Source organism: Taudactylus pleione, unplaced genomic scaffold (assembly GCF_031769625.1).
Source record: "Taudactylus pleione unplaced genomic scaffold, aTauple2 ptg000835l, whole genome shotgun sequence".
Taxonomy (NCBI): Eukaryota; Metazoa; Chordata; class Amphibia; order Anura; family Myobatrachidae; genus Taudactylus; species Taudactylus pleione.
The window spans coordinates 1523456-1543601 of NW_028285237.1; the positions used below are offsets into that span (position 1 = coordinate 1523456).

At 43.3% G+C, this 20146-nt stretch overlaps 1 protein-coding gene across 4 annotated transcripts in view; it reads right to left on the minus strand.

Moving 5' to 3' along the window:
* The window catches only part of BCAR3 (BCAR3 adaptor protein, NSP family member), a 111640-nt gene that overhangs the window by 35213 nt on the left and 56281 nt on the right, over positions 1-20146 (minus strand). The window contains exon 1 of one of the 4 annotated variants that reach the window (XM_088458457.1): positions 3941-4187. The exons of the other annotated variants lie outside the window; for them this stretch is intronic. Within the exon in view, the coding sequence (XP_088314583.1) occupies positions 3941-4030 (90 nt within the window). The 5' untranslated portion in view covers positions 4031-4187. Of the gene's footprint in view, positions 1-3940; positions 4188-20146 lie in introns of those variants that run through there. 4 annotated transcript variants of the gene reach the window in all.

Below are 20146 nucleotides of genomic sequence, written 5' to 3' on the forward strand. Positions count from 1 at the left end.
TTACTTTGGTTAGATTTTCATTTCTGTGTGTTTAGCTCTGAAAGTTTGCAATGCAATATTTAGATGGTTTATTACGTTTCCACCAAAGTATGAACCAGCAGAAATACAAATTGGACTTGATAGTGTTCTTGACGACAGGTGTTGTTCTTGCTCGACCAAATTCCGAACCATGCATGTTCAGATTTAGGTGATCAATTTGGTGGTTTTCAATCAATCTCACATAACAATTGGATATGATTTGATTGTACCCAATTAGAAATTTATATGGTCAGGAAAAATAACTTTTTTAATGCTTCTAGTTACAAGTATGGCATGTTCCTGCATTAAACCTGGGAAAGGAGATGTGAGGACGACAAAAATAGGACGCCACAATTTCTCACTTTACCTGGGAGTGCGGCTTTAAAATATATGGCTGTTGCGATACTATTTGCGTTTCCTATGTACCCATCAACTTCTATGGAACAGTGCCCCCAGTGGCCACAGCATCAATTGACAGTAACAGAATTAATAAATTTTCAGCAAAATTTTCCCTTTAAATTTTCCAAGTACAGGTAGCAAAATAAAAAAATAGATTACCCCTGCCATATTTTATATGGAAACCTTACAAAGCATATATAAAACGAAACGTGATTTAGGGTAAATATATATAATCTGATAAATATTATAGATTTTGTACTTTCCCAGAGTTCTGCTGAATCTGTAATTCAGAACCAGTAAATCAATCAAGCTCACCATCTTTAAATTAGTAAATAGGTGGGACAGCATCACATGCCGCAATCTCTGTTTTCATCCGTGGGTGAGATAGGAAAACGTTGGTGCGCAGAGGGGGCTCTGTCTAGAGGGAGGGGGCTCCTTTGGGACACATTTTTCCGAAGTGGTAATGAAGCTTTAAACATAATGAATATAATATGAAGAATGTGATGTAACCCTTACTTGCACATTTATATATAAATAATACAAATACCAAATTGTCATTCTTGTCATCACTCTGTACAATACAAGCAGAGCAATCAGCATAATACTATGAAAGATAAATGGCATGTAAATAGTCTCCACAAAGAGCATTCTATAAATACACAATGTACTGTTCGTTCTACAGGGGGGGAAAGAGAGGAAAGGTCTCTGCCTTGTTGGCTACAAGCATATTAGGGGTTTTATTCCCAGGCTGAGCACGCTCATAAACACTATGTCACTCTCTCTAGGGACATGATGGATTAGTCCAAATGGAAAGTTACTAAGGGAATCTCAGAGCTATATTATTATATGCAAGTGCAAAAAAATTAAATAAAATGAGAGTACTAAATAGACCAAATTGATCTTTTTCACGCACAAATTGGCTACTCTGTATGAAGATAAACCATGACTGTATAGTCTGACCATGTAAGCTGCCATGAGAGTGGGCAATGTATTGCTTTTACATGACTCTTTGGGCATACACATTACAGGGAAGCTTTACAGCCCTGCTCTGTCCATTTCATCCTGAAAGTAGCTGAACCTGAAATTATCGATCCCTGTGCTGACTGAGCCCATATTCTCCTGATGTGGTCTAGACAGCATATGCTTTCCCCTATCTATAGACTGTCTCCATTCAGCAAAAGGTTCAGTCAGTTCTACAGTATTTTTATGCTCTGTTTGCATTCCATCAGCAGTAGGTTGAAAGTAATGGGGACCTTTCATTTATTTAGGGGGAGATGTACTAAACTTTGGAAAGTGATAAATTGGAGAGTGATAAACTACCAACCACTCAACTCCTAACTGTCATCTTACAGGCTGCGTTTGAAAAATGACATCTAGGTGCTGATTGGTTGGTAGCACTCTCCAATTTATCACTTTCCAGAGCTCAGTACATTTGCCCTCTAGTGTCATTCGACAAAAGGTTCAGTTTGCTAATAAATATGTGTGTTTGCCTATACCATGGTGTACATTTATTTCATAAACACTATGCCTACCAGTGCAATTCTGTACTCATGGGGGAAAAAGTTTCATTTGCCAATCATCATACAAATAGCATACAGATGTGCCCTCATACGCCTAGCCTCAATACTCATACGCCTAGCGTCAATACGTCATGAGACGCCTAGCCTCAATACATCATACGCCTAGCCTCAATCCTCATACGCCTAGCCTCAATACTCATACGCCTAGCCTCAATACATCATGAGACGCCTAGCCTCAATACATCATGAGACGCCTAGCCTCAATACATCATGAGACGCCTAGCCTCAATACGTCATGAGACGCCTAGCCTGAATACGTCATGAGATGCCTAGCCTCAATACGTCATGAGACGCCTAGCCTCAATACATCATGAGACGCCTAGCCTCAATACATCATGAGACGCCTAGCCTCAATACGTCATGAGACGCCTAGCCTCAATACATCATGAGACACCTGGCGCGAGTGAGCTACGCCGAGCAGTGTAGAATTATTTTCTCTTGAATGTGCGTCTTAGTCACGACATGATGGGATAAAATCACGTCACTGTAAAGCAGCGATTTTCAACCTTTTTCAACTCGCGGGACACACCAAACAAGATTTTAAAATTGCCAAGGCACACCATCAGTCCCCCACGGGAAAAAAACACACACACATACATTGGTCTCCACAGGAATAAAACACATACATTGGCCATGCATGACCTATGATGTCACACAACCGCATCTCCATAGGTCCCGGCCGGCGCGTCTGAGCCTCCCAGAAGAGCTCAGCGCTACCCGGGCTCAGAGTACAAGTGACAGTAAAAGTGAAGCATTGCTGCGTTGACTCAAGTGTGTGCGTTACACTTAACAAACGTTTGCAGCACACTAATGCTGCTCTACAGATTCATTGGATACGCAACACTTGTAAATCTGTATGCGACTGGGTCTGAATGTACCGTTAATAAAATAAATAAATCTGTACAACGGGACTTGGCTGCTGCATTGTAGCACTTCGTATACAGATTCAGACTCCGTTGCGCCCAGATATACAAGTGTCTCATATCAAATTAATCAGTACAGTCTCGTGAAGCGGTTTTGTTGCCTCACGTTGTGACTACGATGCACATTGGATCAAAAGAGACGCGCAGTGCAAGCCAAGGATCTGGCACGCAGAGAAGGACTTGTTTGGCGTGACTATGGAATCTGTATGTACTAATATAGTTCAAATACCTCAAAACATTCGGTAATCATACAGTTTAATAAACTCTTTTTTGACACAGAAAAAGAAGCTGTCACTAATGAATAGGCAAGGCTACTTACTCCCCCAAAGTCCATGATCCACAACATGTATCTTACAGCGTAGACCATCTAATTTAGGAAACACTACTATTTCCACTTGTAATTCCCAACAACAAAACATAACACATTCAGCAAACATGACTAATGTTACTGTATAACTATAAAGAACGAAAAGCATTATTACATTATTACAGATGTACTACACCTATGTGTACAAAATATATGAATGTATTTTGCTCATGGCAAATGGTTTCAGGATGTAGATGTACAAATCTATATATCATTAATATTAGATTAGATGTCAACAATAGCCAGACAGACAGCCTAGGGGGATAACATCATTCATACAAAACAGAGAACGTTTTACTCTAAGGGACTTTATCAGGCAAAAATTAGTTATGGCTAAAGGTTGATTGAAAGCTATTTAATCCAACTTTGTTTTATCCTGGTTTATTTAATATGACAACAACTCTAAACAAACAAATAAAAGAAAACAGAAGTGTAGAATTTGTATCAAGAATTACAAAATAGAAAAAAAATTGTATCAATATCGACCCTGCTGTCAGTTTCATGCTGCTATAGTACCAATTGTTCAACCAAGATGAGATCATTAATGTCAGCATTATCCATAATATCTATAATACACACGTTACCATCTTATGTAAAGCTTAAGTAAATAATCACAGCACAGCATTCACTGCCTGAAGTTACCCAGTACTCACCTTGACCCCAATAATGGATTTGCGCTGGTAGAAGCAGCACAGTGCTGCTGTGACTGCTTCAGAGACATTGCAAAAACAATCCTTGGACATTGTCAAATCTATGCTGTGGCAGTCATATATGGGGGACTAGTGTGTGAGATGTTATTCTCCCCCACAATGCTGCCGTCTTCCTCTATGCAATGTGTCGGCTCCTACTTCATCTTCCAGCATTTGTCTTGGCTTATTTGCTCAGATGGAGCAGAGTGTATGAACTCAGTGCTTTCTGGCATGCAAGTACTCAGCCTGCCATGTATAGAGTGCTAGAATTCTCATGTGATTCCTCTTACTCACCAATGAAATTCTAACCCTCTGAGAAGACCTCACCAGCTGAGCTCCCTGGGGCTTTCAGCGCTGTATACAAACCATTAAACATTCTCATGCTCCCCAGTTGCATACCTGATGCACCAAGCCTACATCATTCCCCTGTCCTCACCAGCAGTGGTTTCTCCAGCCAGGGATCACCCTGCCAGTAAGAGGATGCTCTACCTAAAATGAACTTTGACCCAGTCTCCACTTTGCTTTTTACAGGGGCACAAGATGATGACAGAAACAACATAAACCACAGTTGATATTTTTGCCACTCATGTAAGAGATTATATCGGCATTAGGCAAGTAATGGAGAGTATACCCCGTCTTGTTTGCCTTTAATTATTAGAAGGCCCGCAGCTAACAGGGATGTAAGCGAGTGGTGACAGATGAAAGCATCTAATGTAATCCTGCTATAATTTGTGCTGGTGGTAGAAAATCTCTGGTGTGTAATTAGCTGGACAAGTCACAAACAGTAACCCCAGGTCTAAGTAAAGCACCAGGCACACGTATTAAACAGGTAATGACATTTTTCTCTTCACATGTTCTGCAGTTTTAAAAACGTACCTTAAATGTGTACAGTGACTGTAAAAATAATGTAACACTTTGGCAGTTTTTAAATTTTGGCAAATATAGCAAACCTAAATATATTATATATATATATATATATATATATATATATATATATATATATATATATATATATATATATATATATATATATATATTGAGAGATAGAGAGAGATATATATATATAGCAGCACAGACGGTGTAATGGTTAGCATTACTGCCTCACAGCACTGAGGTAGTGGGTTCGATTCCCACTATGGCCCTAACTGTGTAGAGTTTGTATATTCTCCCTGTGCTTGCGTGGGTTTCCTCCGGGTGGTCCGGCTTCCTCCCACACTCCAAAAATATAGTGGTAGGTTAATTGGGTCCCAACAAAAAAAATACCCCTAGTGTGTGTGTGTGCATGTGGTAGGGAATATAGATTGTAAGCTCCACTGGGGCAGGGACTGATGTCAATGGTAAGATATTCTCTGTAAAGCGCTGCATAATATGTGTGCGCTATATAAGTAATAAATACATTTTATATATATATATAAAGGATATCACATCTACTATACGTGCATGCTGGCGCCAGCATGCAAACATACACTCTTTCAGCTCCACAGTCTGTTGCATTCTTATGAAGCCTTGACAAAGGTTCCGGAGTGGAACCGAAACGTTGGCATGCTAATAAAGGCATGCTAATAAACGTTGGCATGCTAATAAAGCTTAAAGTATGTTTTGACTTCAAAAGTCTGGCGAGTGCCTTTATCTCTACATATAGTAGATGTGATATCCTTTATCGTTGGGTTACCCACAGTTCAGTGGAAACTCTAAAGTAGCACCCCAGCAAATTACAAGATATAAGGTGTGAGTGCTGGACCACAGATACCATATATATATATATATATATATATATATAGATATATATATATATATATGGTATCTGTATATATGTTTTGCTTCTAAGTATCTATGAGACATTTTCTGTACAATATATATATATATATATGGTATCTATATATATATATATATATATATATATATATGGTATCTGTATCTATGAGACATTTTATGTACAACATATATGTAAATATATATATATATATACATGGTATCTGTATATATGTTTTGCTTTTAAGTATCTGTGAGACATTTTATGTACAACAACATTTTACACTCGCCCGATCCTTCTGTCCTTTAACAAACAAGCCTCATCCATTTGAGTCTCACTATTTATTTTGAGTGTTCCATGCTGGAATGCATAACAGCTGCTGAAGGCTAAACACACCTAGATACCAGGATCATGCCATGTAAGCATAATGTCATCACACTTGCAAAAACAGACAGTACTATTTTCTTTTATGCATACCCACCCAATGGTCCTCATCTAAACCACTTTTAATCTTGATAACACTGTATTGTGTACAGAGAACCAGTACGTCTCTATTTCACAATAAAGGCACTTGTTCTTTTACATCAGGGGTGGGGAACCTTTTTTCTGCCGAGGGCCATTTTGATATATATAACATTATTTGCGAGCCTGGTGCAGGCCCCACCCCCTCCGTATGATGTCACACGGGGCAGGGCCACAATTGCCGGTGATTACAGTAATGAAGCTTTAAGGGCAGCGGTGTGACCATCTGCAGCGTCCTAAGGATGCTCCAGGTGGCACTGCTGCATAGATTCTGGCTGCAGTGTGCCATTCTAAACACCCTGCTAGCCAGATGAGGCTAGCAGAAAAAAGCTCAGAGGGCCAGACCAAATGATTCTGGGGGCCTTATACGGCCCCCGGGCCTGAGGTTCCCCATCCCTGTTTTATATGGTATAATTCGCCCGTTTGCATAACGTACGCCCGTTTGCATTACGTGCACATTTTTGCACTGCACATGCTCTGGAACTCAGCGTATGTGTGATACAGAGTCATACACATTTCGACTGTACCTACACTTATGACTGAACTTTTCTGTAATGGGGCGTTGTCATGTAGATCCTTGATGACATGCTGACAGATATGAGGGCTGCACAGGGCTGGACGTAAGTGTAACTAGTTCTAGGCCAGGGGTGTATCTATAATGGGTGCAGGGTATGCGGTGCACATGGGTCCCTGGGTCCAGAGGGGCCCACCCCACACGCCCTGCACCCATATAGTCTTATACTTACCTGTCTGTAGTCTCCGGAATGCTGGTCCGGCAATGCAGAGCAGCAAAAATCAGTGGGAATATGGCGGTGGCCATTTTCCCGGTGACTAGCGCATGCGCAGTACTACTGTCCCCAGGAAAACGGTACGGGTGCCATTTTCCTGGAGACACGCGCATGCGCAGTAGATTCTGGCACTAAGCCAGAATCTACTGCACCATGGTACCACCAGACAGAGGAGGGGGCCCGAACTGAGTCTGCACACGCCCCTGTTCTAAGCATATTATTTCCAACTAGTATAGGCTGGTACAAGTGTACACTGATGGTGACAACTAGCAAACCAGGCACATACAAAGGGGGCGGGCGTATCGCAAGATGAGTACAACTCTGGGTAATTCGCGCATTTGTCCCATGCACACAGCTTTGAAGCACTATACTTCCACTTTCCATACGACCCTCCATCAGCCCCTAGTGCTCAGAGTATACATGAAGTAAATTTCCTGTACTGTGTCCTGATTTTTTTCTGGCAGATGGAGGATACACAATAGGGATCATTGATTCTTAAAGGGATATGCATAGCCAGTGCCATTGACTTTTTCAAACAATACAGAATGGACATGATTGGGAAACAACCACATAATTGTTTTATGTCAATGTACATATACAAGGAAAGCACTTTCTCTGATAGAGATTATATCTAGTGTTACCATGTCCTCTGTCTCTCTTTCCCCTGTATCAGAACAAACACTGGAAGCTGTAACAGTGTGTGAACCACCTGTGTATACCAGCAAGTTTCCCACCTACACCTTCGGCAACCACGTTCCAAGCGTCTAGTGCTCTTTTAGAAAGTAACATTTTCTATCCTTCCTCCCGAGTTGCCCTCTACAGATTCTGTTTGGCCACTGACTCTATACAACACATTGGCCACTGACTCTATACAACACATTGGCCACTGACTCTATACAACACATTGGCCACTGACTCTATACAACACATTGGCCACTGACTCTATACAACACATTGGCCACTGACTCTATACAACACATTGGCCACTGACTCTATACAACACATTGGCCACTGACTCTATACAACACATTGGCCACTGACTCTATACAATACATTGGCCACTGACTCTATACAATACATTGGCCACTGACTCTATACAACACATTGGCCACTGACTCTATGCAACACATTGGCCACTGACTCTATACAACACATTGGCCACTGACTCTATGCAACACATTGGCCACTGACTCTATACAACACATTGGCCACTGACTCTATACAATACATTGGCCACTGACTCTATACAACACATTGGCCACTGACTCTATACAATACATTGGCCACTGACTCTATACAATACATTGGCCACTGACTCTATACAATACATTGGCCACTGACTCTATACAATACATTGGCCACTGACTCTATACAACACATTGGCCACTGACTCTATGCAACACATTGGCCACTGACTCTATACAACACATTGGCCACTGACTCTATGCAACACATTGGCCACTGACTCTATACAACACATTGGCCACTGACTCTATACAATACATTGGCCACTGACTCTATACAACACATTGGCCACTGACTCTATACAATACATTGGCCACTGACTCTATACAATACATTGGCCACTGACTCTATACAATACATTGGCCACTGACTCTATACAATACATTGGCCACTGACTCTATACTATACATAGAAGCAATCTCACAGAATTGCAACACCAAGTTCTCATGCGGCAGAGGAAATACAATGTTCTTTCTAGTCGTCGGCCCCTCTCACACCAGACTATTTCTCTTGTGTACAGAACGTATTATGAGAGAAAGGAATGTTTATGGAGGAAAGTCAGAATCACCATCATTGGTTGAAGTTATGTGGCTGAAAATGAGGTGCCATGGGACGCTGTTTTCATGAGTGTCATTTCTAAGGATATCATTAGCCTGGGAAATGCCGAGCAGCAGCCCTTACACTGCCAAAATGATACATGGAAACTTCTCCCTTCAGGAATCCATGTGAACAGCAGTCAGAGCGATGATTAATAAACACATGTACTAACAACAAGGAACTCAGCTATAAGCATTCCTAGTTACAGCTATATAATGCAACACATTCTGCCCCGTTACTTTACCAGGAACACAAGGAACGGGAGCTCAGTAACTAGTTGTGTTACTTAAAGCAGCAACCTACTGACATAGCAGATAAAGTACTTCTTATAAATAGTAATAACCTATACAAACAGGATTTGTGGAAGTAACATAGGGGGAAATGTATCAAGCAGTGAAAAGAGTGGCGAAGTGGACAAGTAAAGAAGTTCCCCATAGCAACCAATCAGCTTTGAGGCTGCATTTACCAAGTATATTCTATAAAATGATAGATAAAAGCTGACTGGTTGCTATTGGAAACTTCCCCACTTGTCCACATCTGCACTCTTTGCACTATAATATGGAAGAAATCGCTTTGGTGAAAGCTGCATACAGTAATTAAAAATCTAAGACAACAGTAAATTTCATGTGTGTGGGTGACTGTGTTGCTTTTTGGGTCTATGGCAAATTCTCAGATAGTATGGCAGATATAATTTGTATTGATAACAACAAGCTTACTCCTTATGCCATGGACACACAAAGGGCCAAACTGAGCAGATTCTGCTGATCAGTTCCTGGTCCATAGAGCTAGATCTGCAACTAAACAGTCATGTTACTTTCCCTTTCCACATCCTCAGCCCATCATCAGATACAGATGTGTCTGCACTAAGCTTTGCTCTCAGCGTGACACATAATACAGTGATATGGTGTGCTCAGCGAAGGACAACATCTCGCACTAAGGCAGGTGTGGACTTTTGGACTCGTTGATCTACTTTTAAAGCTTCTGTGACCAACTAAGTATCTACCGTTGTTCTCGCCGCAGGTGGGCGCCCGAAAAATGGGGCGTGACCTTGCAGCAAGGGACGTGGGGACTGTCCTGCCGAAATCACACAATCACACATTGGCCCCCACAAGAAAGCAAAAAAAAAAAACACACACATTGGCCCTGACAGCAAAAACCCCAAATACAAAAACCCTCTCATTACGAAAATGTAATTGCCCCAGCCCCCCACAGAATACTGACCTGTCAGAGAGAGGAGCTCCCAGTCCCTCTCTGCCCTGAGATGTGGGGGACACCAAGGGAGGTATTTTAAATCCCTACAGCCGGGATGCAGGCGTTCACCATGCCGGCGCCAGAATCCCAACACCAATCAGTATCGCAGCGCCAGCACCGCGACCACCGGCATCCCAACGGTAAGTAGAGGAGATAGGGGGAGGGTTAGGGTTAGGCACTAGGAAGGGAGGGTTATGTTTAGGCACTAGGGGGGAGGTTAGCTTTAGGGTGTGGGAAGGAAGGTTTAGGGTTAGGATACTTACTGACAGGTGTCGATATCCTAACCCTGTTGGTATGCCGGCCTCGGGATTCTGACGGAACCAGAGCGCTGGCATCCTTCTGCACCCAACCCGACACCAAGAATAACCAGAGTGCAGGCCCGCCAGTCTTGATTGGTCCAGGGTCAGCACTGCGCCCCTCTTTTGGGTTTGTCACCACCCCTGTGCCCCCCATTAACATGGCCGTGGCATCGGCGCAATGGAGACTGTTAAATGCGACAGTCTCAGCCAATAAAGAATCAGCCTGATTGTTATTGGCTATTGCCATCACAGTGACAGCTGTCAGAGACATCCACGGCCTCAGCTAGCCACAGCTTCAGTTCGGCGCATCAGCCAATAATAATCACACAGATTCTTATTGGACGCTGCTAACTGCCGCTAGACAGGCCAACGTGATTGAGTTTCTGCAGTCGACCAGTCAATTGCGATCGGTGCTTTTGCCACCACTGCACTAAGGTGTAGTGATATTTTGGCAAAGGCAATACACGTGGGCACTGCCGCTATCACTGATCTATACTTAGCATACTGTAGCTCTTTCATTGCAAAAATGTGCACAAGAAATAGGGGAAAAAAGCACAAAAAAATAATAATCAAAGATTACCAAAACAACTTGGCAACAATTAGCAGAATATTATCAAATACAACATATTAGCAAATAATTGTTCTTTGCTTATAGTTGTTTGTCACGTATGTCATTATGTCATAGATTATTATGTATGGCAGCATGATTTCCATATTTAGCTGCATTGATAGTCTTCTGACTAGACAGCAGTGTTGACTAGTCCTAATTTTCTTTGCTACTTTTTGCCAATATTCTGCTACTTTTTGATATTTTTTTGCAAATATTTAAGGGAATCTTTTGCGAGAACTAGCAGATTACAGGCAGAAAACTGGCCACCCTGCGGCTGCGCTATGCATTGCATTTTGGAGAAAGTCCTATAATAATAATAATAATAATTATTATTATTATTATTTAATAAAGTTATTTACATAGCACTTTTTTCACAGTAGGACTCAAAGGGGTCAACCCAATTGCTTATGAAGGGTGCGAGTTGCAGTTGCCATGGCGTTAAAACGATGGCAACAGCACGGCATCTCGCATCCCTCGCGCCCTACTCCGAGCCCGAATTCGCATAATTTTGCTCAGAGCCCTATGGGGCTCTGGGCACTTTTATGCGAAATTGGACTGCCGTCAAGTGTGCCCGTTGTCACAATGACTCGCACCCGCGAGTATATCGCGTGGAATTGGATTGATCCCTTAGGCCCTCATTCAGAGCCGTTCGCTATTTGCGGTCGTTCGTTTAAAAACAAGGGGTGGCTATTCAAATGATCCGTACGCACATTGTAGTCTGTTCACACCTCTAAGTCTGAACGAGCGAGCAAAACATACGCTCGTTTATTTGTTAAAAACGCCCCCTGGCCGCTCGCATCCTACGTCATGTCCGCTATTTATTAGATTAATCGAGTACATCGACCAGCGTATGAACTGCTCGCTATTCTTGTGGTTGGTGTTTGCTACCACAAATTTGCGAGCAGTTCTGGCTCTAAAATAACCCAGTGACGTGGTCAATGACGCTGCTGTTTTAAATATACACACCCATAAAACGCCCGTTTTGACCTTTAAGCACGCCTGCGTTCGGATCTCCACTCCCCATTTTCAAGCACCATCCCCTGTTACCACCCACATACGCCTCATTCTGTCACTCAAAATAGCAGGCACTCGCTATATAGCGTACAAACGATTTTCGGCCGCACTGACTGGTTCGCGCATGCGTACTAAAAACCGTACGCATGCGCAGATGTGCAAACATCGCTCGGAACGAGCGTACTGCCGCTAACGAGCGGCTCTGAATGAGGGCCTTAGTGCTTTACATTCGCATTTGAAAAATACAACTTTTTAAAGGTCTGCCACGTCGTTACTCTTGAGGGTATCTCCCTCGTTCTTTATTATACCTAAAATCGGATCACTTTTGAGCTCATACTAGATACAACCTGTTACTTGCTGTGTGTACCGATTTAGTTTTCTCTAACCTCTGTATGTTTTAATCAATGTATTATAAATTGTTCTGTTCAATAAACAATATATTAATAGGAATCGGAGGCTGCTTTAGGTTCCTTGGACCATGATTATGTAGGGCTTTGAAACTCAGCCAATCTTGAAATAGATTTGCCATCTTACAGGACAGGTAGCCAGTGAAGGGAGCAGAGAATGGGTGTTATGTGGCTGGAATGGAGCTGGTTGGTTTATAGCCTGGCAATGCAGTAGTCTAGACGTGATGATACAAATGCATGTATGACTGTTTAGACAGAATTTCCGAAGGAATTAAATCCTTGATTCTGTATCCATTGCTGTGGCGTGAGATAGCGGGATCTTGGGTGCGATATCAGCAAAGCTAAGTAAGGATATATCTGTAGTTGTGAGGGATCAAACCCATTAAAATTGTATATGGAATAAACGTATGTAGTTTCTCATATTTCTTAAGCTGGGTACACACTTGGCGATATATCGGCCAATCAATGGAACGCCTGACATACCGCAAGAGCGGTCAGCCATACGCCCATACACTTGCTGCAGGGACCGCCGGTGACTGACAGTTCAACTGGGCGGGCAAATTCAAGTGCCCGCCCAGTTGTGATGTCAGGGAACACACATCAAGTGGCTGATCGGTAACTCTATATAGCTTACCTAATTATGTATACATTCTTCCACGAAAAGATCAATTACGGAAAAGATCTTTTCATTACATTTCTTGTGGCTTTAAAAGCTTTTGGTTTCAGTATTTACTGTTTTTACTACAGGTCAGATAAAGAAATGATAGATAAGAGGTGTGACGCTTGGCAAAGGCTGGATCCATATTGATAATGTCATTCCTGTACAAGGTGGGGACTAAGATTACAGAAGTAGTAGTGTGGGAGAGATTCTGGTGTTATCATGGTATAGATGCAGGTACTGGGGTCCATCAAAGTAAAGCCCCGAATGCATTAACTATAACATGAGCAGCACATCCAGTCTTTACCTTCCAGACAGATATAATGAAAGAATAAAACACACACACTAATGAGGGAAATGCTATAACTGGAATTTTGTCTCGATTAGAACAGGACTTTATTATGTAACCTTTAGTTATAAATCACCAATATATTCTGTATGGCTCTATGATAGATAAACAACTTTGTTACAGTACAAGAAACATGCGCACATGTGTACGCCTGACCAAACAGACAGGACCAACGCCTTCGACATGCAAGTCCCCACCCCATGCTAAACGATGGCACGGAATGGTCAGGTTTCAATTTAACTTGATTGGGCAGAACAGAAAATCGGACTAATGAGAAATGGCACTTTGGCTTTGCAACCAGGAAAACACCAACTCTGCCAACTAACCTACACTGTACAACTTGCACCTTCACATATTGGGTCTCATTCAGACCCGCTCGCAAGTGCTGAGCGCTCACAAGCGTGGTCGATGTTGAGGCCTTGCGCACGCGCAGCGGCCGCCCTGCATGTGCGCAAGCCCCGGAACGAGAGAGAGATTCTCTTGCTCCGGGGCTCACTACAAAAGGAACAGCTCGCACCGTTTTGGAGGCGAGGTGCGGGGGTGGCTGGCCAAACAGAGGCGTTCTGCCGTTTGGGGGCGGCCCCACTGACATCACTCGTGATGTCAGTGGTGAGAATCCGGCTCTAATAGAGCCAAAAGCTCACTGGGGCTTGCGGCAGACGAGACCCTACCACAAGGGTCTCGTCGCAAGCCCCAATGGTCGCGATGGTCTTGACCATCGCGACCATCAACCTGGCCGCTCGCTAAAGCTGTGGGAGGTCACCCACAGCTTAGCGAGCGGCCAAGAGGCCGGCTCATTACAGAGAAGCGGCCGCCCTCATTCAGAGCGAGCGCTCGCATTTTGCGAGCGGCTCTGAATGAAGTCCATTGTGTCATATTGTCGACAGATTCAGGCTGAAGGAATTAGTTTGCCTTTGGTAAGCAGCATAAAGTGAAAGGAGGGCACTCAGAACTAGGGCTCAAGTCTAAAGGTGCATACAAACAACGATTGTTTGAACGATGTAACTATAACGACGTAGTTATCGTTAAATCGTTTGTAAAATCATTCATCTTTTTAACCTGAACAATGAATGATAACCGTTAATGCGCGTTCACGTTTGTAGTTTGTAGTACAGTCAGACTGACCAACTCAACGATTTTCAGTAATGGAATATGCAAAAATCGTTTGTAGTTCAAAAAAATTGTTCATTACATTTAGTAAATGAATTATTTTAGTAAACAATTTTTGTTCATTTTTCCCTTGAAAAAATGAACGAAAATCGTTTACTAAAATTGTTCATATACTAAATCGTTGTGTGTGTATGCAGCTTTAGGAGTAGATGTAATAGGCTGCGGACTTCAAGCACTGGCGATCCCGTGTGAGACTGCCCGATGTTTTAAAGCAGCAGTCATTTAAAAAGGCAAAATCAACTTGATGACCTACTTTAAAACATTCTATTTCGGTTTCAAGAACCCCAATATTTATGTAAAAGTGGCTTACATCACAGATCCATGATGTTCCAGCTAGTTAAAAAGAAATCTATTTAGAAACCCAATGACAGTGCTTGAAAACATGAGAAGACTTCACAGAATAAAAGGATCACAGGGATCATTCAGACCCGCTCGCGAGCAAAGGACGCTCGGAAGCGGGCCGATGTTGCCCCACTGCGCATGCGCACGGCGGAGGGAGCTCCATCGTGCGCATGCGCAAGATCGGGATAGCGATGTTCTCTCCGTCGCTCCGGGTCTCGCACCAAAGGGGGCGTGCTGTCGATGTTGATTGACAGCACGCCCCCTTTGGTGGACGTGCCTGCCAGACGGAGGCGTTCCCATGGGAACGCCTACCGTCTGAGTCCGGCCCCACTGACATCAGTAATGATGTCAGTGGGAGTGATTTTGGCTCTGATAGAGCCAAAATCACTCCTGGGCTTGCGGCAGCGAGACCCTACCGCAGGGTCTCGTCGCAAGCCCGATGGTCGCGATGGTCATCTTTTTGGCCGCTCGCATATGCTGTGGGTGGTCACCCACAGCTATGCGAGCGGCCAGGAGGCCGCTCCATTTTCAGGTAGGAGGGCACTGATTCAGAGCGAGCGCTCTGGTCAGAGCGTTCAGCTCTGAATCAGGCCCACTGTCCGTAGTGGCCACCTGGCAAGCCAAATGGTTATTCGGGCCTCGGAAAGAGATGCCACTTAGCTTGTAGTGCCTGTATCAGTTCTGCCATTTGGAAGGTGATCATTTTGGGGCACCGCACAGGGCAGTATTTATCTAGTTGCCCGATATTTCCTACAATACCACAGAGCATGTGGCCAGCATTAGTCATGAGCTCTATATACACAAATATATGTCCTTCATAGTATTATATTAGCTATTCACAAAGCCCTGCTTAGCATCGCCAAAGACTATAAAAGTTATTTATAGAAACGTGTACAATTAAGATGCCAAGTTGGAATTCTGATAACTGTATTTTAGCTGTACAGTGCTTGAGACTAATTTTTTTTTATTTGGCTTCAATCTAAATTCTTTAATAAACACAGAAAACAAGAAACATTACAGAGACTACACTGTGTGAATTATTTCATATTACACCTGTTTCTACCTGTCCCTCTAGCCTTGAATGGCATCCATTTATACATCAAGCAGTAACAAAGGGAAGAGGCATCTACTGAAACCACTGATGCTTCACCCCATATCGTGTGTGACATCGTCACCAATGCACTTGTTGTTGCACTAAGTGAATACTCTCTAATCAGTTGGATCTCTGTGTGGCTATTTTTGATGCAATGATTCATAAGCCTTAAATGCACCATGACAACTTTAACTCTGTACTGTGAGAACACTGAAACGGACGTTTGGCGTTGGTTCTGCAGTTCAAAGACGATGACGAGAATAAGCTACAGGCCATCATTTGCTGTACAGAATGTTTCACATAGTAAAATGGTTCATGTTGGGCAAGAATGCAAAAATGGGACGTGAAATATTCTGTATAGTGACCCACTTCATCAACTGACACTGGGATCATTCAGATAGCAGATATTTGCCATCTGGAGGAAACAAGTCAGAGAATAAGGAGAATGTCTGGCATAGGTCACAGATAGACACACAGACATTTTATGACATTTTATGACTTGTAACTAAAATACACGCAGAGTGAACAAGGCCACTTTCTGGGAATTCCTATAATCAGGAAATGGCATAATTACAACATAAAATGACTACATACATCTATCAAACAAATAGGTATACAAAATATTTTAAGGATCTGTAACTTTTTTGCAGCTGACCCCAATTCATAGTCACTTATGATAAAAAAAACCTTTGTTCTTTTACTAAATAAATAGCTGTTAACAACTATATATTCATATGTATGGGTATTGTCTGAAATAAATCAGATTTATGTGTCATTCATTTAATGTTATGTCTTTTACTAGCTAACCCCTTTGATATAGTATACACAAGCCAACACAATAGCTTAAAGCAGACTATAAGCCAAATTATATCATAAAAGCAGAAATCCAAATTTTTACCTTAAAATAGCGATAAGTACCCTTTAAGCATGAATTTTCTTACCTGTCCTCCTACAAATAATTATCTCCTTTCAAAATCTCTATGGAGGGTATACAAGTATGGCTGCCAGTTATACTCACAGATTCTCAGCATGTCACATGATAACAAGAAACGGTTTTGGGTGCCCTCCTCCTCTGATAGGTCAATATCACTCTACTTACAACGGAACTCACTGATCACTATGTAAATATCACTCTGAAAAAACACATCATATACACATAGTTCACACACAGCTGGTACACACTGAGAGCCTGATTCAGCGGTGCACGCTTGTACACTGCTGATCGCAGAATCCCGACTATCGGTATCTGCGTATGCATAGAACCCACTGCGCATGTACAGAACGTGTCTTCGATCCCGCATGCAGTCAGGCAGAAGACTGCCAGTGATAGGCAGTCTGCTGCCGTTTCTGGGTGGGGAGGGGGCGGCGATGTCCTCCGTTTCTGAAAACGGCCTTGCCTCTTTTACTCATCTGCAATGGCCGGCTTGTGTGACCGCATGGTCCATCAGCCAGACAATGGTAGAGCAAATGATCCGATGCTGGGGTCCTTGGATGCAGCTTGGATCAGTAATGCATGCAGTAGGCATGACGCCTCCTGCTGCATAATCATATTAGTGCCATCGCAGCTGCCACCATGTTAGCAACTGCAATAGCAAATCCGTCCGCTGCTGAATCAGGCGCTGAGTCCTATACATAAGTTACAGTGATATCACACACCTAAATACACACTGTTAACATTGACACCACATACCTGATACACACCCCTTGCTTCCCTCAGCTTTTCTCACTGCCCCTGTTCCCACCAGCTTTCCTCTCACATGATCCATTGCCCATCCTCTTTTTTCACAAGGGCTTGCACTTTGGAATTTGTCACACATGCCACCACCTGACCACAAACGTTTTTAATCACATGCTCCCTGCCCATTAGCTTTTCCTACACATGCCAAACCCTGCCTCTCATACATACCAGCTTCTGCCCAAAAGTTTTTCCCTCAGATGCCCCTGACAACCACCTTCTGTCACATGTCTCCTAAGCTACACAGGAATAGTAACATATGAAGCCACTGCCTTTACACAACCATAATCATGTGAGGTTGAGCACCAGGAGACCGATGAGCCCATACTGAGCTTCTAAAATCAGAGCTCATCAGATGCTTCTCTGATCCCTGGTGATCAGTCTCATGTGATTGAGTAACTAGAGATACAGGGCCTGATTCAGAGCCGGACGCAATTAGTGCTCGCTCGTCCAGAAAATAGGGGTGGCTATTCAAATGAACCGTTCGCACTTTGCGGTCTGTTCACGCCTCTAGGTCTGTACGAGCGAACAAAACATGCGGTCGTTTTTTGGAAAACTACGCCCCCTGGCCGCTCGCATCCTACGTCATGTCCGCTATTTATCAGATTAATCGAGTACATCGACCAGCGTATGAACTGCTCGCTATTCTTGTGGTTGGTTTTTCCTACCGCAATCTTGCGAGCAGTTCTGGCTATAAAAAAACCCAGTGACGTGGTCAATGACGCTGCTGTATTAATTATGCACACCCTTAAAACGCCCGTTTTGACCTTTAAGCACGCCTGTGTTCTGAACTCCACTCCCCGTTTTCAAGCACCTTCCCCTGTTACCACCCACATACGCCTCCTCCTGTCACTCAAAATAGCAGGCATGCGCTATTTAGCGAACAAACGATTTTCGGCCGCACTGACTGGTTCGCGCATGCGTATTACGATCCGTATGCATGCGCAGTTGTGCAAACATCGCTCGCAACGAACGAGCGGCCGCTTACGAGCGGCTCTGAATCAGGCCCACAGTGCAGTAGAAAGTGCCGCCTCAGCTGCTCTGACAGTGCAGCCGGTACGGGGTGCCAGCAGTCATAAGAACAACAGCGGTATCCCAACGCCCCAAATTAAATATGCTAACCCTAACCCCTCCCCCTAACCCTCCCAGCCGCAGCCTAACCCTAACCCCACCCCCCCTCCTGCAGCCTAACCCTAACCCTCCCCCTAACACTTATCAGGGTGGTAACAACCTACAACCCTTCAAATGCTGGCATGGGAGCACAAACCTATTTCTAAAGTCAAACTAGTGCAGGAAGATTGTAGTGCTAATACACTTCTTAACAGAATAAAGTTGATGCATCCTAAATTATTACCCTACTGCTGCTAATCCTGCTGGTTCTTCACTCCACATTTATGGGACATCACTAAGCAACAAGTCATTTCACAAAGTGTTTTATAGTCATGTGAAAAAGAGACTACCCCCTCAAATCTGTGCTTTTACATATTAGTACATAAGCAACAATAATTTAGTCCTCACTACTTCCTAAAATTTGATACAGCAAAGCTTATGGGACCAATAGCGAACCTAAACTGTACTGCAGTCATTTTATTTTGGTGTGAAGGGGCTTTCTCCCACCTAGCTGTACATGAAAGCTACACTCGGTCAGTCTTTTTCTGATGAGTCCTGAACATTAACATTTTCTGTATTGACAGGGGGCATGATTCACTACCGATCGCAACTGCGATTACGCATGCAATCGGATAACTGTTGCGTGAACCGGCCACTGCGATCAGGACTGCAATCACAGTGACTATGCAGACCCACCACAGAGTGATTGACAGGAAGTACCATTAGTGGGTGGTGACGGGGGGTGGGGGGGTTAGCCAGTGAAACGCTGGCGTGCCAGTGCATTTGAATGCTGCTGCATGGGCGTGCATAAATTATCTACTGCGATGCCTTACGCAGTTTGAGGATAGCATGCGATGAAGTTACCAATTTCCGAGAAAGGTCAGAGCTTGTGCAAGTGTGCGTGAGGCTGCGATGGTACTCGCTTGTACCGATGGTTTTGCAGTTTTGCTAATCATTACAGTTGTGTGTAAGGTAAAGTGAGCGTCCTTAGGTTATGCTGCGACGGCAAAGCGATCGCAATGGATTAGCATACTATTGAAGTTGAACTGCGTGCGTAATCGCTATTGCAATCGCAGTTTCGATTGGTAGTGAAACAGGCCCAGAGCCCTGTAGATCCCTGGACACGTCTTTTGGAATCTATGCAATTTCTTAGAGCATTGTAGGATTATCTTAGGGTGAATTTGTAGAGACTCCAAGTCCTGGAAATGTCTTCAAGTGTATCCATTT